Source organism: Thamnophis sirtalis, unplaced genomic scaffold, assembly GCF_051295495.1.
Source record: "Thamnophis sirtalis isolate CommonGarterSnake01/CBP01778 unplaced genomic scaffold, rThaSir2_p1.2 scaffold_6, whole genome shotgun sequence".
Lineage (NCBI taxonomy): Eukaryota > Metazoa > Chordata > Lepidosauria > Squamata > Natricidae > Thamnophis > Thamnophis sirtalis.
Window position 1 is genome coordinate 7,648,546 of NW_028261386.1, and position 27,474 is coordinate 7,676,019.

The window sequence follows — 27,474 nt, forward strand, 5'->3', positions numbered from 1 at the left end:
AAGTAGCAGAAGACGCAGATTGAAGTGTCAAACATTACAGACACAGAAATTAAGCTTAAGTTGGTCTCACATAATTAAACGAAGAAACTTCTCCAGGTCTTTTCTTACATACATTACCTTGCCAATTTGGGGGTACAGATTGGATGGTTATAGCCCGATTGTGCGATTTGGGTTTCTGTTGTTGAAGCTAGGAATGATTTGTTTAACAGTGGCCAGGGTGGACTTGATTTAAATCCAGCCAATGTAAATCATGATTTAAATCACTACTAAAAAGGCTCGATTTAAATCATCGTTTTTAAAGAGCAGCTGTCATCTCTGTCCCGCAACGGGTCCTCCTCTGACCCACTGTTGACTCAACAACAGTCCCATTCACTTTAATGAGACGGCTGGTGATGCGGTAGTGACACAACAAAGTGAGGGACGTGGTGGGCCGCAGGTGAGTGGATGCCCGCTAACAGGCGCTGCCATGATGGATCTGAAATGACAGGTGCTCTTTAAATGTAAGGACTCGTTCTTACGGGTAGTTAGAATCTTCATCCTACATAACTAAGCTCCATTTCATGCTAAATAAATTTAATTTTGAAGGTACCTTAAATAAAAAACTATCTTTAGATAGATTTTTTTTCTCCGAAAGCATTTTATTAAAATAAATTTGATTTAAAAAAGATTCGATTTAAATTTAAAAAATGCGATTTAAATTAAAAATATCCGATTTTTTTTTTTAATCATCAATTTTTATCCACCCTGACAGTTGCACACTGCCTGGTGCAACCATCTTGGTGATTTGGCCATCAAGTCATTATTGATTCCTATTGACTACATAGATAATTTTTACCTGGGTTGATCTGTCCCTAACTTGGTTCTTCTGCTCTTTCAGTGGTGACTTTACGCTATAGCCGTGATAAAGAACCTATGGCATGTGTGCCAGAAGTGACATGCAGAGCCATCTCTCTGGGCACATGAGCCGTTGCCCATTGCTCTTCTGGGTTCCAGTGCGCCAGCCAGCTGGTGTTCATGTGTGGGGGAGCCCCAGAAACCAGAAGAATAGCTGCCTGGAGCACACATGCACACCAGAAATTAGAAGACTACGTGGCCAACGCGCATGTGTGTGCCAGAAACCAGAAGATTACCTTCCCAGTGCACGTCTCCCCACTGGGTGGCCCCTCTCCTGGTTTCCTGCATGTGCGGATGTGCCAGTGGTGGGTTTCAACATTTTAAGAACCTCTTCTGTAGGTGTGACCTGCTTTGTGGGAGTGGCTTGCCGGTCATGTGACCGAGTGGGAGTGACTTGGCAGTCATGTGACTGGGTGGGCATGGCCAACTTGTAAAATGTGGTGAAACTCACTTAACAACCCTCTTGCTTAGCAACCAAAATGTTGGCTCATAAACACTGGCATTTGAAGCATGCAAGTCTTAAAGCTGTCAAGTTACAAGACCCTTGCACCCCTAACCCTTTAGAGAAAAAAAACACCCAGGGGTGTTCAAACTTGATAGCTTTAAGACTTGTGGACTTCAACTCCCAGAATTCCTCCTCTCGCTCTTCATCTTGATGCTGTGTAGACGGGTGGGGGGAGGGAGCTGGAACTGGTTCTAAACGGCACTGTAGATTTGTGGAACCTCTTCTATAGAAGAGCTTAGAACTGGCAGGAACCCACCCCGGGCATGTGTGCTCCCATTTCGGCACTTAGTGCCGAAAACGTTCACCAACACAGCACTATATCTTAGCCTTAGCACAATGGATGACTTTCTCTGCTATCCAGGTCAGCCATGACTTATAAACTTCATTTAGGGACTGTTCAAAGTTATAAGGGTGTGGAAAAAGTGACTTGTGACCATTTTTCACACTTAACACTATTGTAGCATCGCCCTGGGGTCCTGTGATCAAAATTCAGATGCTTGGCAACTGATCCATATTTAAGACTAATGCAGCGACCCGGAGTCATGTGATTTACCTCTTGCGACCTTCCAACAGACAAAGTCAATGGAGAAGCCGGATTCATTTAACGACCATGTTCCTAACTTAACAACCACCATGATTCACTTGACAAATGTGGCAGTGAAGGTCAAAATTCATTTAACAGATGAATCTCACTTAACAATAGAAATTTTGGGCTCAGTTGTGGTTATAAGTCGAGAACTTACTTGCCTGTACTTCTATTACAAATAGAAAATCTACACTTTTGGCATCTCGGTGTCATATACATCAATACAAGTATGGCTGTCTGACTCACCAAAATGACATTCGAGGCAGTATACAATTATAAAACAAATTACTCCTAACTTCAGACATTCAAATGATATAATTGGGGCATTAAATATATATCTTCAAATTTCTAGGACAGTGTTTTTCAATCTTGGCCACTTGAAGATGTCTGGACTTCAATTCCCAGAATTTCCCAGCCAGCAAATGCTGGCTGGGGAATTCTGGGAGTTGAAGTCCAGACATCTTCAAGTGACCAAGGTTGAGAAACACTGTTCTAGGAGGAAGCCCCCTAACATCCTGGAAATAATGTTTTATTTCACTTTCTTTTTAAAAAAAAGTATTTTCTATCTGGAAAATTAAAGTTCTTCCATGAAAAATAGTCTTGAGCAATGGGTTTCAACCTTGGCAACTTTCAGATGGGTGGGCTTCAATTCCCAGAATTCCCCAGGCAGCATGAGGAGTTCTGGGACTTGAAGTCCACCGGTTTGAAAGTTGTTGCTCAGGTTGCGAAACACTGAACTCTAGAGCGATAAATTAAAAACCAGAGTCAAACCTCCACAGCTTATTTACCTGATTTAAAGAGAATGGATTGGATGGCATTTTTCCTTTGAGCTTTTTCACGAACTCTGCAGCCGTAACAAATTGTGCTGTTCCAAAAGTCAAATTGAATGTCAATTTGCCACCTGGCCTGCCACTTAGCCCTCCCAAAAGCTTCGACATAATCTGGCTTTGTAATTTCTCTTGAAGACAAAGATGTGTGTGATTTTCAGCACCTTAAACTGCATCAGGAAAGAGATTGATTCAATTTTCTTCCGTATTTCTCATTGCCAAGTGGCCTCGAAGCCATTTTGATCAGTATTGAACAATGAAATATAACACCGAGGCTTGCCACAGATGTCGCCCCGTAGAGTTTCTTTACATTGGCATTTCAAGATGTGTGACCAACTCCCAGAATTCCCCAGCCACCTATTCTGGCTGTTGAAGTTCACACATCTTAAAGCTGCCAAGGTAAACAATCACTGTACAGGTAGTCCTCGACTTACGACCACAATTGAGACTAAATTTTCTGTGGTTAAATAAGACATTTGTTCAATGAGTTTTTCCCCATTTTACAACCTTTTTTTGCCACAGTTGTTAAGTGAACCATTGCAGTTGATAAGTTAGTAGCCCGGTCGTTAAGTGAATCTGGCTTGACTTTGCTTGTCAAAAGGTTGCAGGAAAAAGTGATCACATAACTTCTAGCGTGGCACGACAAAACTGCGGTCCACTAAAGCGCGCCCGATTAAAGCGCGTACCTGACGTCATCAGCAGCGCGACAAATACGACCGCGGAGAAAAAAGGGCGCTTTAAAAAGCGCTTTTAAAGCAAGCCGATTCACGTAAGGGTTAGGGTTAGGGTTAGGTTAAGGGTTAGGGTTAGGTTAAGGGTTAGGGTTAGGTTAAGGGTTAGGGTTAGATTTAGGGTTACGTTAAGCTTTAGGGTTAGGTTTAGGGTTAGGTTAAGGGTTAGCGTTAGGTTTAGCATTAGGTTAAGGGTTAGGGTTAGGTTTAGGGTTAGGTTAAGGGTTAGGTTTAGGGTTAGGTTTAGGGTTAGGTTTGGGGGGGTTAGGTTTAGATTTACGTGTTAATTTTAACTTTACCGCTCACAGCGTGCTGTTTTCGTCGCGCTGTGATGACGTCACGTATGCGCTTTCATCGAGCGCGCTTTAGTCTACCGCGGTTTTGTGGTGGAACCAACTTCTAGAGCAGTGTTTCTCAACCTTGGCAACTTGAAGATGTCTGGACTTCAACTCCCAGAATTCCCCAGCCAGCAGACATCTTCAAGTTGCCAAGGTTGAGAAACACTGTCCTAGAGTCTAGACGTTGCAATCATCGTCATTCAACATCTGAATCTTGATCACACGCTCATAGGGATGCTACAATGGTTGTAACTATGAAAAATGGTTGTAAGTCACTTTTTCAGTGCTGTTGTAACTCTGAATGGTCACTAAATGAACTGTTATAAGTTCGAGGTCTACCTGTATTACAATACAGATAGTAGTCAACTGGTTTTTTTAGCGACCTTTCTAAATTATAACTGACCTGCCTTTGGGCTACTTGTCCCAAAGATGCTTTTTCAAGCAATAACTGGGCTTTCTTTATTTTTCCTTGAAGAGGTTTCGCTTCTCATCCAAGAAGCTTCTTCTTCTTCTAAAGAAGCTTCGGAATTGAAGGAGCTTCTTGGATTAGAAGCGAAATGTCTTGAAGGAAAAGCAAAGAAAGTCTACTTACCTCTTTAAAAAGCATCTTTGGGACAACCATGACCTGGATGAGTGAAAATCTCCATAAGCCTTTGGGCTACTCATGATCCAAATTCAAAATCATGATGGTTTTATGGCACTTCCAGTTTTAAACAAAACCATACCATAGCAAACAATGAGTTCACTTAATAACCACAGCATTCACTTAAGAACTGTCACCAAAAAAAAGTCATAAAATTGGGTCGGTCAGGTAGAATTCAAGGTCTCCTGGTGATTGGGCCAAAGTCATTCAGCTGGCTTTCATGCCTAAGGCAGGACTAGAACTCCTGGTCTCCTGGTTTCTAGGCAAACACCTTAACTACTATATCAAACTGGCTCTTTGTTCTGGTTATTCACATATTCCTCCATGGTGTTTGTTCTTTGCAAACTCTGTGGTTCCTCAAAGCATGGAAATGCTGTTCCCTGTAAACAGCGTAGGAGGAGATGGGTGTAAAGCAGTTGTGGGTTTCAAATATTTTTCGAACCTACTTTGTGGGTGTGGCCTCCTTTGTGGGAGTGGCTTGCTGGCCATGTGACCTGGTGGAAGTGGCTTGCCGGCCATGTGTCTTTCTTTCTTTCTTTCTTTCTTTCTTTCTTTCTTTCTTTCTTTCTTTCTTTCTTTCTTTCTTTCTCTCTCTCTCTCTCTCTCTCTCTCTCTCTCTCTCTCTCTCTCTCTTTCTCTCTTCTTCCTTTTGTGTCTCTGTCCCTTTTTCCTTTTTTTCTTTCATCTGTCTCTCACTTTTTCTTTCTTTTTTCTTTTCTTCTTTCTCTCTCTCTCTCTCTCTCTCTCTCTCTCTCCCCCTCCCTCCCTCCCTCCCTCCCTCTCTCTGTGTCTCAGTGGTGGGTTTCAAAATTTTTTGGAACCTCTTCTGTAGGTGTGGCCTGCTTTCTGGTGGAACCTCTTCTAACTAGTTCGGTAGATTTGACAAACCGGTTCTACCGAACTGGTGAGAACTGGTAGGAACCCACCTCTGTGTGTAAAGAGGAATTATTGAGTCTGTCATCTGCACCTCTATAACTGTCTGATTTGGTTCTGCAACCCAACAAGACAGACACAGACTTCAGAGGATAATTAGAACTGCAGAAGAAACAATTGCTACCAACCTGCTTTCCATTGAGGACTTGTGCACTGCACCAGTCAAAAAGAGGGCTGTGAAAATATTTACAGACCCTCACATTCTGGACATAAATTGTTTCAACTCCCACCCTCAAAACGACACTATTGAACGGCAGAACAACTAGACACAGTTTTTTCTTGAATGCCATCACTCTGCTAAACAAATAATTCCCTCAACACTGTCAAACTATTTACTAAGTCTGCAATACTATTACTATTAGTCTTCTCATCGTTCCTATCACCCATCTCCTCCCACTTATGACTGCAGGACTGTAACCTTGTTGCTTGTATCCTTATGATTTATATTGGTTGTTTCCTAGTATGATTTGATTGCTTATTTGTACCCTATGACTAACATTAGGGGTTCTACCTTATGATTCATGATGAATGTATCTTTTCTTTTATGTGCACTGAGAGCATCTGCACCAAAGACAAATTCCTTGTGTGTCCAATCACACTTGGCCAATAAAGAATTCTATTCTATTCTAAAGTCTGTGGCAGTCCAAAATCAGGAAGTGTCCGGCAACATCTTTTCAACCTCACAAATTTATGATGAGGCAGAAACCTTTTAAAGTTACAGCTGACTTGCTTCAACGAATAAAAGTGCCTGGAGGCAATTGCCTGCGGGTGATGCTACTGGTTCCATGTGCAGAGAATAAATGTGCAGTTAACCTGTAAGATAACAGATTTATTGGGAAGATAAATACAGCAGGGCTAGCCAATACAAATACTATGAATAGCAATAGCAATAGCAATAGCAGTAGACTTATATACCGCTTCATAGGCCTTTCAGGCCTCTCTAAGCGGTTTACAGAGAGTCAGCATATTGCCCCCAACAATCTGGGTCCTCATTTTACCCACCTCGGAAGGATGGAAGGCTGAGTCAACCCTGAGCCGGTGAGATTTGAACCGCTGACCTGCTGATCTAGCAGTAGCCTGCAGTGCTGCATTTAACCACTGCGCCACCTTGGCTCTTGAATATGAATATTATTACCAATCTCTACTGTTGTTACAAGACTAGGGGCAGGGTTGGGTTTTTTGTTGTTGTTGTTGCACTTAAAATATGGCAGCACACAAATAGCACTTAGCAATAGCACTTAGATTTATAGTTTTACAGCCCTCTAAGCAGTTTACAGCGTCAGAATATTGCCCCCAACTATCTGGGTCTCCATTTTACTGACCTCGGAAGGATGGAAGGTTGAATCAACCTTGAGCTGGTTAGGATCGAACCCCTGGCAGTGGGCAGAGTTAGCATTCTAACCACTGCGACATAGCAATAGCAATAGCAGTTAGACTTATATACCGCTTCATAGGACTTTCAGCCCTCTCTAAGCGGTTTACAGAGTCAGCATATCGCCCCCACAGTCTGGGTCCTCATTTCACCCACCTCGGAAGGATGGAAGGCTGAGTCAACCCTGAGCCAGTGAGATTTGAACCGCCGAACAGTCAGCTGAAGTGGCCTGCAGTACTGCACTCTAATGAATACAACCTGCCAGAAACCTACCGCCACCTACTGCGCAGGAAAGAATAGGCTTTGCCACTCAAAACCCTTTCCCTCTGTTGTCTCTCTAATAAGTCACATTTTTCAGTGCCATTGTAACTTTGAATGGTCACTAAACAAACTGTTGTAAGTCGAGGACTACCTGTAGAGACAGTATTTCACTTACAGCCACATTTGGGACCAGAATTTCCATTGCTAGAAAGGCGGTTAAGTGAGTCACGCCTGATTTTATTACCTTTTTACCACAGATATTACCAGTGTGCAGGTGTTTTCGATAGTTACTGGTATCTCGGAGAATTCATCTGTGTTGTCAGAATCCCACTCAAATCAGAAGTGCGTTCCTATTGGTTCGGACTGGTAGGTAGTAACTCTGGTGGCTACGCCCCCAAACTGATTTTATCGGTGGTGCCGTAAGCACCGCCATCTTGTTTTTTGTTTCTGCGCATATGCGCAGAATAGGAACTATATTTACTACTGTGCATGCTTGCATAGTGCACAACAAGTGTGTGTACACGCAAAGCGCATCCTTGAGTGAACTGGCAGTAACAGAAGCCACAACCCACCCCTGACTCAAATGATACATCATTTTTAGCCTTTCCTTTCCCTGTTCCTGTGTTTATAATAGAACAGGGGTTTCCAACGTTGGCAACTTTAATAGCAGTAGACTTATATACCGCTTCATAGGGCTTTCAGCCCTCTCTAAGCGGTTTACAGAGAGTCAGCATATTGCCCCCAACAATCTGGGTCCTCATTTTACCCACCTCGGAAGGATGGAAGGCTGAGTCAACCCTGAGCCGGTGAGATTTGAACCGCTGAACTGCTGATCTAGCAGTAGCCTGCAGTGCTGCATTTAACCACTGCGCCACCTCGGCTCTTAAGACTTGTGGACTTCCACAACTCCCAGAATGCAAAATCGTGTACGCACCGAACCTGCAGTCATACCGGCAGAAACCCACCCCTGCACTAAACCAATGGTTTTAAGTCGAGGACTAGCCTTTATTAGACATAATCCTGACACGAATATTGAGTGGATAAACATTATATAAACAGGAGCAGAGGGGCCCCCTTAGTTTAACAATATCCTCCAGACCTCTCAAGGAGGCTGTTTACAGGCTAATCATGTCTGCTAATGTTTCCTATTTCTTAAAAAGCAACACTTCCACCTCCCGCTGTTTTCTCTGGATCAAAGCAATTTGTTTCTGGAAGGATACCTTTTCCTCCCTTCTGGATCAATAGAGTGTGGCAGGGAACCAACAGTCCAAGATTATCTTTGCCTGAGTGATTATCATCATCATCATCATCATCATCATCATCATCATCATCATTATTTGTTTGTTTAAATTGGCAAATGGCACAAGTGTTGCTGCGGTTCCACCACAAAACCGCGGTAGACTAAAGCGCGCTCGCCGAAAGCGCGTACGTGACGTCATCACAGCGCAACGAAAACAGCACGCCGTGAGCGGTAAACTTAAAATTAACGCGTAAATCTAAACCTAACCCCCCCAAACCTAACCCTAAACCTAACCCTAAGCCTAACCCTTAACCTAACCCTAAACCTAACCCTATACCTAACCCTTAACCTAACGCTAAACCTAACGCTAACCCTTAACCTAACCCTAACGCTTAACGTAACCCTAAACCTAACCCTAACCCTTAACCTAACCCTAACCCTTACCTTTATGTGAATCGGCTTGCTTTAAAAGCGCTTTTTAAAGCACCCTTTTTTCTCCGCGGTCGTATTTGTCGCCCTGCTGATGACGTCACGTACGCGCTTTAATCAGGTGCGCTTTAGTCTACCGCGGTTTTGACGGGTCACGGTTGCCGGATTCCGCCGCTGCCAAAGATAAGTTTGTTTGCTGTGGGATTTATTTCCTCTCAACCATGGGCTATTGAAAGGACACCACAATTGTTGTTAAGTTACTTTTGTCTCTGTAGCTCTAGGGCCAGGGGTGTCCAACCCAACTTTAATTCAGTTCCCAGAATTCCCCCGCCACCATGAGAGAACTGCTGCATTCTTGCAAGATTTGTTGTTTTGGCTTAATGTATTTTGAGTGTTGAGATGGGAATGATAAAATCTTGGACATTTATTTGTTAACATTTATTAACACTAAGAGCCGCGGTGGCACAGTGGTTAGAGCAGGGGTCGGCAAACGTAAACACTCAAAGAGCCATTTGGACCCGTTTCCCACAGAAAAGAAAACAGCGGGAGCCACAAAGGTCCTAACCGGAAGCCCCTGTTCAATTCTGGAGATGACTGGAAGTTCAGTTCCCCCACCATAGAATCTCCTCCTAGAGCGGCATACTTTTTCCTCTATCTGTCATAACCTATCAATTGTGGAGACAACTGGAAAACCCTCCCCTTGCCATAGAGTCTTCTCCTGGTGCACTGTGCTTCTCTACCTCCCCCCCGCCCGGAATTTCCTCTCAAAATTGTGGCGCCGACCGGTGACGGAGCTGCAGCAGAGGGAGGAAAGAGCCACATGCGGCTCCAGAGCCACAGTTTATTGACCCCTGGGTTAGAGTGCAGCTCTGCAGGCTACTTCTGCAGATCACCAGTGGCCAGCAGTTTTGGCAGTTCGAATGTCACCAGGTTCAAGGTTGACTCAGCCTTCCATCCTTCCAAGGTGGGTAAAATAAGGACCCAGATTGTTGGGGGCAATATGTTGACGCTTAGAGAGGGCTGTAAAGCACTGTGAAGCGGTATATCAGTCTAAGTGCTATTACTATTTAGTTTTCTTACGTTGTCACTGGGTGGTCTTCAAAACACTGAATGGAAGATTTTAGTCTGTGCAGAAATGGACAGACTAACATTAAAAATAAAAGACAAAGGAGGGACAGAATATTATGACACATGGAACAGGTTCTACCAATGGTTAGAAGCACGAGGTGGAAGTTGGAATACATAAAAATTTAGTTAGATGGACTTGGAAAGAGATACCATATATGCATTGGTGTATTGGAATGAATATAATGGTCAAAACTAAGTGTACAATGTGAGCACTGTTTAAATCAGAGGTCTTCAAACTTGGCAACTTTAAGACTTGTGGATTTCAACTCCCAGAATTCTCTAGCCAGCATAGCTGGCTGGAGAATTCTGGGAGTTGAAGTCCACAAGTCTTAAAGTTGCCAAGTTTGTGGACCCCTGGTTTAAATAGTAATGTATGTTATTTGTTTTTCACTTTTGTTTTCATGGCAAGTGAAACGCCAGGACAATCACGCTGTATTCAATATATTTATATGCATATAAAATGATTTAAAAAAAAAAACACTGAATGGGATGCAGCAGCAATTCCTATGATGAAAATATCTAATGAAAACTATGAATCATTTTGCTAATTTCTAGCTTTTAGTTGGCCTTCCTGACTAATAGGTTACTCACGCAGTTCTAGGTATTTTCCCCCTTTCCTTTAATGGACTAGCAATGTGGGCTGTATCGGGTGTTTTGTTTTTTTTAAAATTGATTCCAAAGGTTTAAGGGCTCTTAATGATGTTTACTTTTGTGTGCCATTTGACACAGGCTCCTCTGCTTTGAGCAAAGAGCCAGGCCCGTAATGGCTGTTACTATTTATATTTATTTATTGCCTCTTATTGTCTCTTCTGACCATATGGAACATTAGCTGTCCTCTGATCTATAAGCTCTTACCAGATATGGCTGTTATCTGGAAATCCATGCAAGCTGCCACAAAGAAGAGGGGATCAAACAGAGGTAGACGTCACACTATATAACAACCAGTTCACTGAGCACCGGGAATGTGAGTGCGCACGCCATTGGTGGGTTTCAATTTTTTTTTGAACCTACTCTATGGGTGTGGCCTCCTTTGTGGGAGTGGCTTGCCGGCCATGTGATCTGGTGGGAGTGGCTTGCCAACCATGTGTTTTCTTTCTCTTCCCCCCCTCTCTCTTTCCTTCCTTTTATCTCTCTGTCCCTTTTTCCTTTTTTTCTTTCATCTCTCTCTCACTTTTTCTTTCTTTTTTCTTTTTTTATTTCTTTCTTCCTTTCTTTCTCTTTCTCTTTCTCTGTGTGAGTCTGTCTGTGTGTGTGTGTGTGTGTGTGTGTGTCAGTGGTGGGTTTCAAAAAATTTTGGAACCTCTTCTGTAGGTGTGGCCTGCTTTCTGGTGGAACCTCTTTTAACTGGTTCAGTAGATTTGACGAACCGGTTCTACCAAACTGGTGTGAACTGGTAGGAACCTACCTCTGGTGCACGCCATCCGCTTAGCTCTTGCTCGTGCCATGCGCGCAGGTCGCACGCCCACCATGCCCGCTTACGCATGGCTCCAAAAACTTGGCAGTATAGGATGAAACGGCAGCAGCCCACCACTGTGGTCAAGCTATTCTCCAAAGCAGCGGTCACCAATTGGTGATGCGCGGATCACTGGTGGTCCACAAGAAAATTTTGGTGGTCTGCAGAAAAATTATCGCTATTTTTTATATTGCACGAAATTAGGGATCCTCAAACTACGGCCCTTGCGCTGGATATCTGCTTGTGTTGCTGCAGAAAGCTCCCCTTCTGGGTATTTTTGTGTGGGTCAGAGGGGGGGCAGAAATTCCAACATGGGGTCTGCTTCAGCCTCCTGGTGTGGGGTTTTGGGCGAAGGCTGGAGGGCAGTGCTGCTGGTGCAGAGCCGGAGGGCCTTGTTCCAGTGGGACTGCATCATGGCCTGGAACTGGCTGACCATCTCAGCCCACTGAGCCTCCAAGTGTTGGTACCTGGCCTTGCACTCCTGCAGGTCTTCCCTCTGCTTGGAAAGCCTATTTCTCGTAGTCCTCAGTGAGGTGCTTCTGCTGAATCTCCTTCTTGGTCAGATCCAATTTGAACTGAATCAGCTATTTTGCCAACTCTTTCTCGTGGTGGCGGCTTAGCTCCAACAATTGCTTCCTGTTGGGGCTCTAAGGAGCCCGGCAGGCAGGCAAAGAGTGGCGAGTAGAGGCCGGTGAGGCACCCCTTGACGTGAGTGACATCAAGTTGGCCACGCCCACTTAGCCAGTCATTAGGCAATAGATTATATTAGTAGTCCACTGGATTTAAAATTATGAATTTAGTTGTCTCTGAGGTCTGAAAGGGTGCCATCTACCAGCCAATGCCACCTGGCTATTACCCGGGGGAGGGCCTTCTCTGTGGCAGCTCCGGCCCTCTGGAATGAACTCCCCGCAGGGATTCGGACCCTCACCTCTCTCCAGGCCTTCCGAAAAGCCGTCAAAACCTGGCTTTGCCGGCAGGCCTGGGGGTGATGAGTTCCCTCCCCTCTCGACATGTATGGTTGTGCGACTGTTGTCTACTTTTATTATTTGTATTTTGTCTTTTATGTTCCCCTTTTCCCCCCCCTTGAATTGTTCGCCGCCCTGAGTCCTCCCGGAGAAGGGCGGCATACAAATAATAAAATACAAATACAAATACAAAGCACTTGAAGGCAGGACAAGAAGCAATGGAAGGACACTTAATCAAGGAGAGAAGAACCAACCTAGAAATAAGAAGAAATTTCCTGACAGAACAATTCATCAGTGGGACAACTTGCCTCCAGAAGTTAGGGATGCTCCAATATTGGAAGTTTTTCAGAAGAGATTGGGCAATCATTGGTCTGACATGGTATAGGGTTTCCTGCCTGAACAGGGGGTTGGACTAGAGGACCTCCAATGTCCCTTCCAACTCTGTTATTCTGTTAAGCACCGATACTAAGAAAGCCTGAAGGTGAATTGGAGCAGAGTGTGTGCTTGTGTGTGAGTATCTCTATGTGTCCCTGTATGAAGACAATGCTGATAGGGCAGGGGATATTGGGCCAAAAGATAAGCAAGTGGTGGTGGGTTCCTATCGGTTCGGCCCGGTTCAGCCGAACGGGTAGTGGTTTGGCGGCCCGGATCACTGGAACTGGTTGGGACCAGCCACACCCCCAAACTATTCTCCTGGCGGCACCATAGGTACTGCCATCTTGTTTTTTGTTTCTGCACATGTGCAGAACAATTTTTATTGCACTGAGCATGCGCACACGGCACACACATGAGCGGATCGGCAGTAGTTCTTGCCGGAACCCACCCCTGTTTATATACCTGTTGTGGCCCAGCAGGAGCCGTTGGAGCTGCAAACAGACTCTGACAGCGAGGGGCCCAATGAGTCGGCTCTGGAAGATGTGGAGGACCCTCGACAGGGTTCAGACTCTGAGCAGGGACCAGAGAGGCTGGTTGGCCACCAGGAGGCACCTGAGGCATGGAACAGCGGTGAAAGCCAAAGGGAGTGTGCCCATGATGTCAGGCCTTGGAGCAGTGGGGAGGAGCTAAGGGAGTTGGTCCCAGACGCCAGGGAGTTGGTCCCAGACGCCAGGCAAAGGCGGGCAGATAAATACCGAGAGCAACTACGCAGATACAGAGGATAATTGGACCCAGGTGGTTGTAATTAGGCTCTTCCCAAGAGTATATAAGGAGAGACTTTGGGAGGAGGCTGTTTGCAGGATTCAACTAATATACCAATGCTGGAGAAGCTCTCGGGTGTATTTCTTATCTTGGAAGTCTGGATTGCTGCCCAAGTCTTGTTAGTGTGTTTATATACTGTGAATAAATTGTCTACCAGTAATCTTGTCTTGGAGTGCCTCGGCGTACGGAGGGGGGATCAGAACATATACCTAACATTTATTACTTTTATAAATTACCTGTTTGAGAACATACCTGTTTCACCTTCTTCCTATTTTCCACACAACAACCCTATGAGGTGGGATGGGTTCAGAAAGAGTGACAAGCCCAAAATTACCCAGCTGGCTTTCATGACTTAGGTGGAACTAGAACTCTCTATTTCTTGGTGATTGGCCCAAAGTCACCCCAGCCTAAGGCAGGATTAGAACTCACAGCCTTCTGTCTTCTAATCTGGTGCCTTCACCACTAGACCAAACTGTCTTTTGGAATGTTACCTCTAATGCAGTGGTGGGTTTCAAATTTTTTTAGAACCTCTTCTGTAGGTGGGGCCTGCTTTGTGGGAGTGGCTTGCCAGCCATATGTGACTGAGTGGGAGTGGCTTGGCAGTCATGTGACTGGGTGGGCGTGGCCAACTTGTAAAGTGTGGTGAAACTCATTTAACAACGCTCTTGCTTAGCAACCAAAATGTTGGTTCAGAAACTCTGGCATTTGAAGCAGGCAAGTCTTAAAGTTGTCAAGTTACAAGACCCTCGCACCCCTAACCCTTTAGAAAAAAAAACCGCAGGGGTGTTCAAACTTGACAGCTTTAAGACTTGTGGACTTCAACTCCCAGAATTCCTCCTCCAGTCATGTTGGCTCAGGAACTCTGGCATTGAAGTGTGCAAGTCTTAAAGCTGTCAAGTTACAAGACCCTTGCACCCCTAACCCTTTAGGGAAAAAAACCCCCAGGAGTGTTCAAACTTGACAGCTTTAAGACTTTAAGGTTTAGATAGGACTCTTAGAGGCGGGCGGGGCAATTGGTGAGCCAGCCAATCAGTGAGCGGCGGGTGGGGCAAGCGTGGTGTGGACGGGTGGGGGAAGGGAATGGAACCGGTTCTAAACGGCACTGTAGATTTGTGGAACCTCTTCTATAGAAGAGGTTAGAACTGGCAGGAACCCACCCCTGCTCTAATGTTAAGTCAAGTTCTTGACTTTCTGTGTGGGAGGTTGAGGAAGATTCCATTTCTAGCGTCTCCGGTTAAAAGAACCTGGAGCAAATGATGATAAAACATATCCTGCCGAAAATCCTAGCAAGTCATTGCCAGGAAGGATGTGAGTCATGGTACTTTGGGATGTTTTTTTAAATGAAAAATGGACTAAAATGTATTACTACAAATAATACAGCTGTAGTTGGAGATCCAGGTAGACATCTACCTTTGGTCCATAGAAACAAATTGCGTTTGTGCCAATCTGTGTCTTCCAGTGGTGGGTTCCGGATCCCGTTGCAACCAGTACGATGCAATGGGGCCCGGCATCCACCACATGAATGCACGCAGCATGCGTGCACATGTGCACAGCACACGCATGCGTCCTTACCTCCTGTGACGCTCCACGATGCTGCAGCTGCTTGGCGGAGTGTAGCACAGGTGCCGTATGCTCCATGCGTGTGCGCAGAAGCACCAAAGAGCTCAAATACAGATAAGGAGGGTGGGTGGGCGGACGGGCCCTCCGGAGCACCGTACTGGAACGGTACCCGGTGCTCCCGGCAGGCACCGGTACACCCGCACTGGGGCATACTGCCTGCAACCCACCACTGATGTCTTGTAACCAAACCTACCTCATTGAGGTTTTTTTTTTTATATGGCTACCATGAAAGGTAATTTGTGTGTAAACCACTGAATTATTAGAGGGAAGGCAGGGATTAAACAACCTGTCTTTTATTAGGCTTTAAAAAACTTTATTTTGTCACCTTTATAAAATAGCGAGCACGTGTAAAATCAATAAATGCTTTATTTTGACTTTGCTACTCTGGTATACTGATTGGGACATGGTGGCTCAGTGGCTAAGATGCTGAGCATGTCGATCAGAAAGGTCGGCAGTTCGGCGGTTCGAATCCCTAGCGCTGCGTAGAAAAAATATGAACCACCTTTGGTGGGAAGGTACAGCGTTCCGTGTGCGCCTTTGGTGTTTAGTCATGCCGGCCACATGACCATGGAGACATCTTCGGATAGCGCTGGCTCTTTGGCTTTGAAATGGAGATGAGCACCGCCCCCCTGGAGTCGGGAACGACTAGCACATATGTGCAAGGGGAACCTTTTAACCTCATTGGGGAATTCTGTGAGTTAGTCCATATATCTTAATTGGCCAAATTTGAAAAAGACTCGTTTAGCTCTATGCGATAATCCAGCATTAGTTTAAGTCGGAAGGGCATTTATGCCTATCAGTTTCAATTCCTGTGAATAACCTTTTACGTTCTTTTTATTTTCAGGTCAAGCAAATAATGGAAGAAGCTGTCACCAAGAAGTTTGTGCATGAAGATAGCAGTCATATCATTGCCCTGTGCGGTAAGGGGTGAAGGGGGCACCTCCTGATTTTTCTGCTTTCTGAACATATTTTGCTGTCAATGGTATCTCAGTGGTGTCACAATATCCCCGAATAGAGCCAAGAGATATGTTTGGAATCCTTGTCTCAGGTCCCCAGAAGACATTCACCCAACCTGCTTACCTGAATTTACTTATCATTTACTCCAGTGTTTCCCAGCCGTAAATTAGCAACTTTAAGATATGTGAACTTCAACTCCCAGAATTCTCCAAACAGCCATGCTGGCTGGGGTATTCTGGGAGTCGAAGTCTACATATCTTAAACCTGCTGATTTACCAAAACCAATTCTCTGGCATGAAAAGTAGACCGCTCAATGAGCCCACATGAGTTAAAATACACTCGGCTAATTTGTGATTCATTGTGTTTTCTGAGTAGAACAAGTACAAGTCAATGTAATGTAGTGCAGAGGTGGGTTCCTACCAGTTCGCACCTATTCGGTAGAACCGGTTCGTCAAATCTACAGAACCGGTTAGAAGAGGTTCTACCAGTGGACCCGGAAAGCAGGCCACACCTACAGAAGAGGTTCCAAAATTTTTTGAAATCCACCACTGCCCCCCCCCCCACAGAGACAGACAGACTGACACACAGCGAGAGAGAGAAAAAGAAAGAGAGAGAAAGGAAGAAAGAAAGAAAGAAAAAAGAAAGAAAAAGAGTGAGAGAGAAATGAAAGAAAAAAGAAAAAAGGAACAAAGAGATAAAAGTAAGGAAAGAGAAAGAGAGAGAGAGAAAGAGAGAGAAAGGAAGAAAGAAGAAAGAAAGAAAGAAAGAAGAAAAAAGAAAGAAAAAGAGTGAGAGAGAACTAAAAGAAAAAAGGAACAAAGAGACAAAAGTAAGGAAAGAGAAAGAGAGAGAGAGAGAAAGAAAGAAAGAAAGAAAGAAAGAAAGAAAGAAAGAAAGAAAGAAAGAAAGAAAGAAAGAAAAGACATGGCTGGCAAGCCACTCCCCCCAGGTCACATGCCCAGCAAGCTACTCCCACAAAGGAGGCCACACCCACAGAGTAGGTTCCAAAAATTTTTGAAACCCACCAGTGATGTAGTGGCAAGAAAAGATACTAGATTAAGACCAAGGGACACTCTCAGTTTCAGAAGCTCCCTGTGCAAATTTTGGCTAGTCCATCTCTCTTATCTTGGCCTTGGCCTACCTCATAGGGTTGTGGTTTTGGAAATAAAATGAAAATTATAACTCTTTGAGCTCCTCCAGTCAAGGCAAAAAATATTGATCTGATAGTCACACATTTATCTACTTTGTCCCCACTGTATCTTCTGAAATCAGGATGGGGGATGATGGTTGGGCGTAGATCAGGGATCGGAGACTCAAATTTGTATCAGCCTGAGCCATGGAAGCTGACTTCATGACATGGAGCCTCTAAATTTCTCTCAGCCAATTCCACCTCACAGCTTTTTCATGCGGGGAAAAAAGGAAGTGCTGTGTGTGTCACCTTGGGTTCCTACAGGGAAAAGCAAACTACAAATCGAATAAATAAAATAAATCCTTTTATGCCACATTAGCAGGATGTTAGAGGCTTCCTGTTATTGGATAGCTCAGGCTCAAAGAATGATCACTCCACAGCCTCGCAAGCCTTCTGGAGTCATAATTTGAGAAAGGACTGTGAAATTTTTAAGAGCAGGGTTGGCAAGTACGGTAGTTGTACAGAGCCTGCTTGGTTGTTGTTAGTTGCAAAGTTGTGTCCGACCCATTGCGACCCCATGGGCAACCTTCTTCTGGGCCTTTCGGTCTTCTACCATCCCCCCGGAGTCCATTTAATCTTACACCGACTGCTTCAGTGATTCGATCCAGCCACCTCATTCTCTGTCGTCCCCTTCTTCTTTTGCCCTCAATCTTTCCCAGCATTAGGCTCTTCTCCATGAGTTTTTTCTCATGGTGGCCAAAGTACTTGAGTTTCCTCTTCAGGATCTGGCCTTCTAAAGAGCAGCCAGGGTTGTTCTCCATAGTGAGGGGGGAGGAGTATCCAGGATGGGTGTTGACTTTGTCCTCTCATGATTGGATGAGTCAGATAAGCTCTTTGGGTAACGCCCCCTGGCCAGCAGGACTACCCATTCTTCTGACTCATCTCCTCAAGGAAAAGTTGCACTACTCAGTAACTCCAGTAATTTACAAAGGAGTAAGGAAAATAAACTTGGATCCGGCGAATCCTGCCTCCCTTCATCGAACACAGCCTCCTCCTGCAAGGATTGGACTGCCACAAGCCCCCTGGGGCGGCACGCTGCCCTGGCCACTGAGTGAGACGGAGTCACTCAGGGAGGACAATTGCCGGGCAGGCAGGAGGAGAGGGCAATATGCTTCCTAGAAGCAGCCCTTGATGCAGAGGCTAATCAGGAGCAGAAGCGCTCCTCTGCTCCCCTCGGGTTGAGCCACGAAGCTGGCTAAAATACCCTGGAACACCTGTGCTGGCAGCCGACAAGGTGAGAGCCGGAAAGGCTTAAAAAGAGCTGCAGAAGACAGGGGAGAGAGCTGCAGCCATGGCAAGCCTGCAAAGGCAAAAGCCATTTCCATGTGCTCCAGCAAGGAGGAGCCGTTTGAATTTGGAGCCGGGGCCATCTTGAAACCACATGGTCCAAGATGGCTGCCCCCAGCAGCTCAGAGCCTCAACTCTCAGCCCTCCAGCCACAACCGGAGGCTTGTGGAGCCCTTGAAAGGTGAGAAACCATCGCAGAGGCATTAGCCAAGGGCGGGGGATGCAGCAAAGGGCCAACAGGAGGCTTGTTAAGGGAGTTAGAGGCAGGCGGTGGATCTCCCCCCCCTACTTCCTAGATGAATCAAGACTGCACGAACCCCCCCCCCCCCAACCTGAGAACTCCTCACCTCCCAGAGGAGGATTCCCTTCGGCTTGGTGCTTCAGAAATCCTGCCTAAAAGTAACAGGAAAAGCCCCCCCCACCCTTAAGGACGCTCTCCTTTAAGGAGGAGAAAGGGACTTGGCGAGAATGCCATCAGAAAAAGGCTTCCAGCAAGAGCTGCTTTTTGGGGGGGGGCTAAGTCTCCTTCACCCTTAAGAAAATTCTCCTTGAGTAGGAGAAGGAGGGGGGAGGGGCGGGAAGTCCCTGAGTAGGAGGCAAAACAAAAGCTGTTTTTTGTGGCTAAGTTCTGAGGGCTGGGCGATGGCAATTGCCCTGCAAAACCATTTGGAAAGAAGGGGGGAGGGGCCCCACGTGGCCAAGCCAAGGAAGAGTAGTCAGCCCCCAGGGAGAGACAGAAGAACCTCCAATCAGGTTAGAGATTACCCCCCCTCCCCAAAGGCTTTCCAAGGGTGGGGGTGAATAGGCAAAGAGCAAATGCAATACAATACAATACTATGCAATACAATAGCAGAGGGGGCAGGAACCTTGTAGGTCTTCTAGCCCAACCCCTTGCCTAAGCAGAAATTCCTACACCATTTCAGACAAATGGCTATCATTACTAGTCAGCCCTGTAGCTCAATGGTTAACAGCTGACTCTGTAAACCACTTAGAGAGGGCTGAAAGCCCTATGAAGCAGTATATAATTCTAACTGCTATTGCTATTACCATCCAACAGCTGCTTAAAAATCTTCCACTGTTGGGGCATTCACAACGTCCGGAGGCAGGTTGTTCCACTGATTAATTGTCTAACTGTCAGGAAATTTCTCCCCAGTTCTAAGTTGCTTCTCTCCTTATTAGATTCCACCCATTACTTCTAATTCTGCACTCAGATGCCTTGGAGGATAATCAGGTTGCCTCTTCCCTGTGGCAACCCCTGAGATATTGGAACACTGCTATCACGTCTCCACTAGTCTTTCCTTTCAGTAAACTAGACCTGCCCAATTCCTGCAACCGTTCTTCATAGGCTTTAGCCTCCAGCCTGATCCCTCTGTTGCTCTTCTCTGCACTCTCCCTAGAACCCCCACATCCTTTCTACATCATGGTGACCAAATTGAATGCAGAATTCCAATCTGGCCTTCCAAGGCCTTATAAGGGGGAATGAACACTTCACGGGAGCTTGATTCTATTCCTCTGTTTATGCAGCCAAAAACTGTGTTAGGTTTTCTGGCAGCTATTGCACACCGCTGGCTCATATTAAAGGGTGGTCCACCAGGACTCCAAGATCCCCTTCACAGTTACTACTGTGGAGCAAGGTATTCTGTACCTGTGCACTTCACCTTCGTTGCCTAAAGGTAGAACCTTACCTCTTGAATCCCATTTCCCTAGGTAGTGCCCAATGTTCAAGGGTACCAAGATCCTTCTGCATCTTTAGCCTGTATTCTGAAGTGTTGGCTATTCCTGCCAGCTTGGGGTCACCTGCTAACCTGATGACCCCCCCCCCCATCAGCATTTAACAAACAGAGAGCTAACAGTCATTCTGGCCCCTTCTCATGACCGCTTGAGATAACAGCAGTTCTTAAAGAAACAGTACTACTATCATGGCATTTATTTTGCTATCCCAAATGTTAGCTTACACACCTAACACCCTCATTCAAATCACTGATGAAGATGTTGAAGAGTACTGGGCTCAACACTGAGCCTTGGGGGACTCACTGCACTCTTCCCTCCATGAAGAGGCAGTCCCATTGAGGAGTACAGGCGTGTGCACCAGTTACCAAGGCACCTGGTGTGACTAGGTCTAATCCTCAGTCTTCTACTTTATCTAGTAGTAGGTTATGGTCTACCTTATCAGGACTTGCTGAAGTCCAAGTTAACTATATCAATGGCATTCCTATGGTCCACTAGGGTTGTCACCGTAATCTAAGAAGATTTGTAGATTTAGAGTTTAGATTTAGAGTATTGAACATTTATAGGCCGCCCTTTTCCCTGAGGGGACTCAGGGCGGCTTACAACAATGGGGGAAGGGAGTGCAAAACAAGACATAAAGAAACGTGAATAAAAAAATTAACTATAAAACACAACATTCATTATGGCTAGTCTAGTATGATCTGTTTTTGACAAACCCATGTTGGCTTTGGGCTCTCGAGCCGGTTTTCTCACTTTCGAAAGGGGGGGAATCACATCAGCAATTCTATAGTGGTTCTCCGGTACTCCAGGAGCTCTGACAGATATAGTTTCAGTTGTTTGGAGATCTCATCCGCCAGCTCCTTCAGATCCCTGGGGTGTAACCCGGTCCTGGGAATTGGACCTTGCCTAAGATAGACAGGCTACCATTTCTTCCCTATCTCATCTTGGGTCACTAATCTGAATTTGGGGTGCTGTTTTTGATAGGTTGGATAGTTTATCCCTGCTGGTAAAGACAGATGCCAAGCACGAGTTAAATAGTTCGGCTCTACCCCAGCTGCCTGTCACCTTCGGGCCACTTTCTCCCAGCAAGGGACCAATTGTTTCCTTAATCTTTCTTGGTTTATCAGGCGGGAAGCTGCCCCCCTTTTTGTATTTTATTTTATTATTATTATTGTTGTTGTGATTCTTGTTATTATTATTATTTTACCTTTGTGGCAGGCCTTTATTGTGAGCCTTAGCTTCCCTCTCTTCATCGTTACACATACTCTAGTGGCCGCCCATTAAACTCCATCGGTGTTTACATTCAGAATAACTCTGCGCTAATCCTAGCCATAGAATCATAGCACCCTTATGGCCGGGGGGAAAAAAGGGTCAGATAGGCTGGTCCCCATGCCAGAACCCACCACAAACTCAGAATGGGATGCCCGACTATGAGAGATCGCAGAAGCACCTCAGATAGCCTATGAATTTAGACAACTTTTGCTGAGGGCAGAACATATAGCAGGGGTGGGATACATCAGAGCCGACTGGCTCAGCCGGACCAAGGGGACAGTTTGGAGCGGAAGCTGCAGCCAGCAATCTTCAAGGAAATGGCAGAGTGCTTCGGACACCCGGAGATCGACTTATCCGCCACGCCCTCAACGCTCAGCTCCTGAGGGTCATCTCCAGGTACCAGACATTGGGGGGGGGGCAGAAGGGGCGGACGATCTGCGAAGCCCCTGGACCAGGGGTTGTCGGTATGCCTTCCGCCCTTACCCCTGATCCCCAGGGTCATATGGGAAACCCTTCGGGAGGGGGCAGAAGGGGTTCTCTTGGCGCCTCTCTGGCCCCGGAGACTGTGGTTGCAGAGCTCCAGTCGCCTTCAACGGAGAGGCCATGGAGATTCCCCCTGGAGGGAATATCCCTTAACCAGGGGTCGCTGGAGCACCCAGACCGTCAATGGCTCCAGCTGACCGCTTAGCTCTTGGAACGGAGCATCCTGGGGAAAGACCCCCCCCCCCCAGGGTGATGCAGACTATCCAGACTGCCCTCACACCTTCCACAGAGCGTATATATGGCTCCATGTGGCAGGCCTCTGCCTCATGGTGTAATTCCCTGGGGCACAATCCTAGCCAGACCTCAGTGCCTCAGATTCTGGACCTCTTCCAGGCAGGCCGGGACAGAGGGTTAGCTTCTAACACAATTAGGAGACAGGTCCCAGACTTCTCGCCAGTTGTCCTGCGTGGCAGGAACCAGAGCTTGACTCACCTTCCTGTGGTCAGACAATTCCTCAAGGGGGCTTCCAACCCCAAACCGCACGCAGCGTTCAAGTACCATTCCCGGGACTTACACAGGGCAGGGGACGCTCCAATAGGTGCTCCATCTGAGCCTTTACGAACAGCTTCCCTTAAGTTCCTGATTCTCACAGTGGCCTTTCTGGTGGCCATCCCCCCCGCCAGGCAGATATATGAACTGCAAGCTCTCCACCGGGGAGGGTCTCTGCTTCCCCCACTAAGACAGAGTGGGGTTACGCCCTTCATCCCAAGGTGGGCTTCTGCTTCCATCAAACCCAGGAACTGATTTGCCCAACTTCTGTCCAGACGGGGGGGGGAAAGAAGGAGCCCACTCTGGGCATAAGGAGGGCCCTGAGGATTATCTCAGGAGAACCAGGCCAGTCAGGAAATCCGAAGCTCTGTTTGTTTCCTTCCAAATAGGGGCCTGGGTAACAGTGTGACTTTCACCACAATAGGTAGGTGGTTGCAAACCTGCGTTGCCACTGCATACCAATCACAGGGCTTACAGACACCAATCATATCACAGCTCACTCCACGCGGAGCGCAGCCACATCCAGGGCCTGGGCCACGCAGACAGCCCTGGCCGGAATCTGCAGGGCAGCCACGTGGGCTTCCCCCTCTCCCTTTGCTAGGAACCATAAACTGGACTCTTTTACCCCGCAGGGCAAAAGCCTCTTGGACGCAGGGCCTCTTGGACGCAGGGCGTTGCAGGTGGTTCACAGGGTGGAGCCCACGCCTCAACTGGCACAAGCGGGGGACATGGGGCCTCTGGGGTCTCCCTCCCTAGGGACGTGCAGGCTTTGGTACGTCCCATCCTGGATACTCCTCCCCCCTCACTATGGAGAAAGGGCGTTGGTACTTACCTGATACGCCTCTTCTCATAGGGGGGGGAGGAGTATCCAGTCCCTCCCTGACTATGTTTGTACGACTAAGTTTTATGTTCACAGTTTATGAAGTTATATAAATATTGATGTTGAAGACGATAAAAGCTAAGAACTGAATTAAGAGTCTGGAGTGAATGGTGCAACGAGTCGGATGGAGCTCTTCGTCAAAAGAATGGGTAGTCCTGCTGGCCAGGGGGCGTTACCCAAAGAGCTTATCTGACTCATCCAATCATGAGAGGACAAAGTCAACACCCATCCTGGATACTCCTCCCCCCCCTATGAGAAGAGGCGTATCAGGTAAGTACCAACGCCCTATCTCCTCTAGGACTGACCAGTTTGATCACCTTGCAGTCCAAGGGACTCAATGCAGGAGTCTTCTCCAGCACCAGAGTTTAAAGGCCTCCATTCTTTGGCGCTCAGCCTTTCTTGTGGTCCAACTTTCACAGCCATTCATTGCAACTGGGAAAACCAGAGCCTTGACTATACGCCCTTTTGTTGGCAGGGTGATGTCTCTGCTTTTTAGTATCCTCTCTAGATGTGCCATAGCTTTCCTCCCCAGGAGCAAGCGTCTTTCAATTTCTTGGCTGCAGTCCCCCTCTGATCTTGAAGCCCAGGAAAATAAAATCTGTCACTACCTCCACTTCTTCCCCATCTATTTGCCAAGAATTGAGAGCCTTTTTACAAATCCAAAATTTGACCTGGGGAATCTGCCTGAAAAGACCATTTTTGCAGAAGACAGGTGCTGTAGAGCAATGTTTTTCAACCTTGGTTACTTTAAGATGTGTGGACTTCGTCTTCCAGAATTCCCCAGCCAGCATGCCGTCTAGGAAATTCTGGGAGTTGGAAGTCCACATATCTTAACATTGGCAAACATTAACACTGTAAGCAGCATTTCATTGTATTTGTATTATAGCATATTTTATTATTTTGGGATTTCATTACAATTTTCATTTTTATTTTAGCGTTATATGGCATTCCACTTTGCTTTATTTTAGCTTCCTTGTAATTGGCTTATTGGGTCTCTCTTTGGTTGTCCTATGTAAACTCTGCTTTTTAACTCAACAAAATTTGGTAAATGAAGAATAGTATTGCATTCAGTTATCTAAAGGTTTGATTAATGTTTCATTTTACCTAAAATTTGCTTATCCATTTCTCTTTCTGAGAGTAATCGATTTTTACAGCCAAGTCACAAAATTACAGGGAGATTTGCATCCTTTTTTTTATGAATGCAGCATTTGTATATTTTTGAAATATACAACTGATAGTGTAACAAAAGGAAGGAAAAACAAAGGAAACACAAACAGCATGTGTGTGTTTTTCTCTCTCACTTTGGAATAATAACAAATGCAGCTGTTCAAAGACACAGTTGCTTAATCCAGACAGAATCAGTATTTATTTTTATCTCAATCTGAACCATTCTTCCTTCTCCTCTCCTTTTTTTTTCATTCAAAAAAATTGTTCACAGCTGTGACATGAGAAACTGTCACACCAAGGCTAAACTATCACCACTGTCAAATGCCTCGGTGATTTATTTGAAGTGTGGTTGGATAGATCAAGCCAGCTTCTGAAATAAAATAAAAAAGTTTGTCCATCTTGGCTCTCTTCCATTGTAGTAAAAAGGAATTGTAATCTGCCAAACCATGGCTGGAAATGTGGAAGTGAAACTTGTTCCAAATTTTTTAAAAGAAGAAAAAAACCAAGAAAGTCCAGTTGCCTTTTGAAAAGATTTTTTTTATGCTGAAATTGAGGTTTACCGGTTCATAATATAAGACTCATAATTACCCGTGGTGGCGCAGTGGTTAGAGTGCAGCAGTGCAGGCTACTTCTGCTGCCGGCTGCCTGCAATTTGGCAGTTCAAATCTCAGCAAGGTGAACTCAGCTTTCCATCCTTCCAAGGTGGGTAAAATGAGGACCCAGATTGTTGGGGGCAATAGGCTGACTCTATAAGCCGCTTAGAGAGGACTGTGAAGCGATACATAAGTCTAAGTGCTATTGCAGTAATTAAAAATACATGAGATACAGCAAATACTGTACTGTTATTGTCATAGCTGCATCTCTGCTATCCAAGCTTCATGAGCTGACGGCCTGACATTAGCAAGGGGAGGGGGGGTTGGAAATGGGAAGGATTGGAATGCAAGGAAGAAGGGGGGGGGATGGCAGCCCAGCTGCACCTTGTGAGAAGCTTCAGCCAGCCAAGGTCAGCTATCTATATGCAGAGCTGGGAACTAAGAACCTATTTCCTAAATAATATACAAGCACTTAATTGGACATTTGCAGATAACTGGGTGGGGGGGATGGCAGGAGAAGGTGCGGCGAGGGGAAGGAATCTTACTTTATATTGCTTGCATGGGAAAACCTCAGATTCAGCTTACTTCTGAAACCACTTAAGCTTCTGTAAAGTATATTCTTGACAAAAACAAATGGCCACGAGACTTTCTTTGCTAGATGACTGAGTGGGATGATGGTTGACAGTTATATTCTTGTGAATAAACTGAGAATTTTAGATGTCACAACGCACCACAACAATTCCCATTATCTTCTCTACAGATGGGCTTATCTGCAAATATAAAGAATAATACTTATTTTCTAAGTACCCATATATCCCATATATTCTTGTGGAGAAGCCCATCTGGGGATAAGCTGACCCTTATTAACCAAAATACCATGAAAAATGGATAATCCATGGATTACCCATGATTAAGGCAATTGTGGAAATTAAAACGCACTGAACATTTTGAAGGGCGGCCTATCTGTGGATGGTGTGTTTTTCACGGCAGTTTGGTTAAAAATTCAAGACTCGGTTAGTCTGCAGATGGACTCATATGTAAGCATATTCAGTACTTATGATTTTTTTAAAAGAATATGAGCTAGGTATGAAACATATAGTAATATTAGCTGGATACCCATGCTTTGCGACGAAACTATGTGATCGGTCTATGCAGAAGAAATTCAGTTCACAATCCGTTGGTGTGGTGGTAGCCGGTGATTGAAATAAATAAGGGAATATCGCTCTCACCGCCTTGAGTCCGGAAGCAGTTCCATAGGTGGAAAGCATAAACATTTGGTGAGGTATAGATGCTTAGTATTGTAAGGAGCCCCGGACCGCTCTTGAGTGAAGGAGTGGAATGCCTGCCAGTTTGAAGTGAAGTAACAGAATGTGAGGCAACTGGCAGTTGGAACAGAGTTCTTTTCAGGTGGGGAGGGGGAGTAGAATGTCTAAGTCTTTAGCACCAGAGCGTGTTAATATAAGGCAAATGGCAGTTGGAACAGAGTTCTTTTCATGTGGGGAGGGGGAGTAGAACTCCTTAGCATCAGAGCATGTTAATTATTGTATAAGAAATACTAATGGTATGATGGTCATTTCGAAAAATCCTTTCTTAGCGAGCACCTAGAAGCCAAGAGGAACAGACATGCAAAATTTCAAGTTTGTTGGCTTTATGATTCTGGAGATTTCATGATGAGTAAGTGGTACTTGCCTTTTATATATATAGACTAGCTGAATACTTGGCTTTTATATATATAGATTAGCTGAATACCACTACAAAACTATGTGTTCGGGCTTGATAAATGGGCATCAGACAACTTCTGTGAGCCGATGGATGGACGGACGGATGGACGGACAGACTACTTTGCATCATTTCTTTTTTGATTCCTAGGAACCACCTAGCTAAACCTTCTTGGAGATGGCCTCTTTCCAACCTGGTCCTTCAGCTCTCCCAATGTCGTTCTCTTCTTATCTTTCATTCCATCTTTCCCAGCATAAGAGCTTCTCCAGGGAACCTGGGTCTTTGAATAATGTCTCCAAATCTATAAGCCATAGTTATAGATTTTTCTACAGAAATTTCAGTCTTCTAGGAGGTATGGAGCATTGGCCACAAGGAAGAAAGCTGGTGACATCATGATCCTAAAAACCCCAGTTTTTCTAACAACAGAGTATATAAAAGATGCAGCTTTCTGTTTCATCTGAAATGGGTCAGGATAGAAATCTAAGATGTGATCTCCATGGTGTTATGCAAAGTTTGTGCCTTTGCGAA

General features: G+C 45.5%; 1 protein-coding gene across 4 annotated transcripts in view; it reads left to right on the top strand.

Moving 5' to 3' along the window:
* Positions 1-27,474, top strand: part of SGSM2 (small G protein signaling modulator 2) — a 156,267-nt gene that overhangs the window by 16,911 nt on the left and 111,882 nt on the right. For all 4 annotated transcript variants that reach the window (XM_087717181.1, XM_087717179.1, XM_087717178.1 and 1 more), the window contains exon 2: positions 15,967-16,042. In XM_087717181.1, coding sequence (XP_087573307.1) covers positions 15,967-16,042 — 76 coding nt within the window. The remainder of the gene's footprint in view (positions 1-15,966; positions 16,043-27,474) is intronic.